Consider the following 867-nt stretch of genomic DNA (forward strand, 5'->3'; position numbering starts at 1 on the left):
TTGGACACACTGAATGAATACTTGGAGCGCGACCTGACTCCCAGAGAGCTCACCTACAGAGTTCCCACAAGGCACAGGTGAGATGAGGAGGTGGCTCAGAGGATCTTTTAGTCCCTCGCATGGGCCAGGCAGAGATGCCATTGCTGTTGGCTTGTTTTGCAGCTTGCTGCTGCATGGCACTCTGTTATTCTATCCTCACCCCAACAGACAGTTGCTCACCTTCACTTCTCGGCTTAGCCTCCCTGGAGAGGAGCCACAGGAACAAGGAATAATTTAATTGCAATGGGCCTCTAAAAGTGCCTGGTCTAACCCCTTGCTCAAAGCAGGGACAACTAGATCAGGTTGCTCAGGTCCTTGTCCAGTTCAGTGCTGAATATCTCCAGGGATGAAGAAACCACAGCTTGTCTAGGCATCTGATGCCAGTGTTTGACCACTTTCATGGTAAAAGCTTTCTTTCCTACTATCTAATCAGAATATCTTGTGTTGCAACTTATACAGTTGCCTTCCCTGAGCCCTTGCTTCATAAGGCTGAACAAACCCAGGTCTCTTAATTGCTCCATGTAAATAATGTGCTCCAGCCCTCAGCCATCTTGGTGGCCCTCCACTGGACCTGCTCCAGTATGTCAGTGTCTTCCTTGTACTGGGGAGCTGAAAACAGGCCTCAGCTAAGCAGGACTCTCAGAGCCTCCATGTATGCCACTCATTCTCATTAGGCGTACGTAAAAGATTGGATAAAATCCAAGGGCCTTCCTTACACCAAACATAAGGTCAGAGAAGAATTATAAAGAAGAGAGCCCTGTAATGCCCTGCCAACCCTTCTACCCATCTCAATTTAATCTCTTCTTTCTCTCCTGTGACCAGCATGTG

The 867-nt window shown here is 48.2% G+C and overlaps 1 protein-coding gene across 1 annotated transcript in view; it reads left to right on the forward strand.

Annotated features, from left to right (window-relative positions):
• Positions 1–867, forward strand: part of CFAP65 (cilia and flagella associated protein 65) — a 32,867-nt gene that overhangs the window by 16,605 nt on the left and 15,395 nt on the right. The window contains 2 exon segments of the mRNA XM_035901107.1: positions 1–77; positions 862–867. The exon segment at positions 1–77 is cut by the window's left edge and continues 31 nt beyond it; the exon segment at positions 862–867 is cut by the window's right edge and continues 114 nt beyond it. Of these exon segments, the coding sequence (XP_035757000.1) occupies positions 1–77; positions 862–867 (83 nt within the window).

Source organism: Egretta garzetta, unplaced genomic scaffold (genome assembly GCF_000687185.1).
Source record: "Egretta garzetta isolate BGI_Z169 unplaced genomic scaffold, ASM68718v1 scaffold219, whole genome shotgun sequence".
Taxonomy (NCBI): domain Eukaryota; kingdom Metazoa; phylum Chordata; class Aves; order Pelecaniformes; family Ardeidae; genus Egretta; species Egretta garzetta.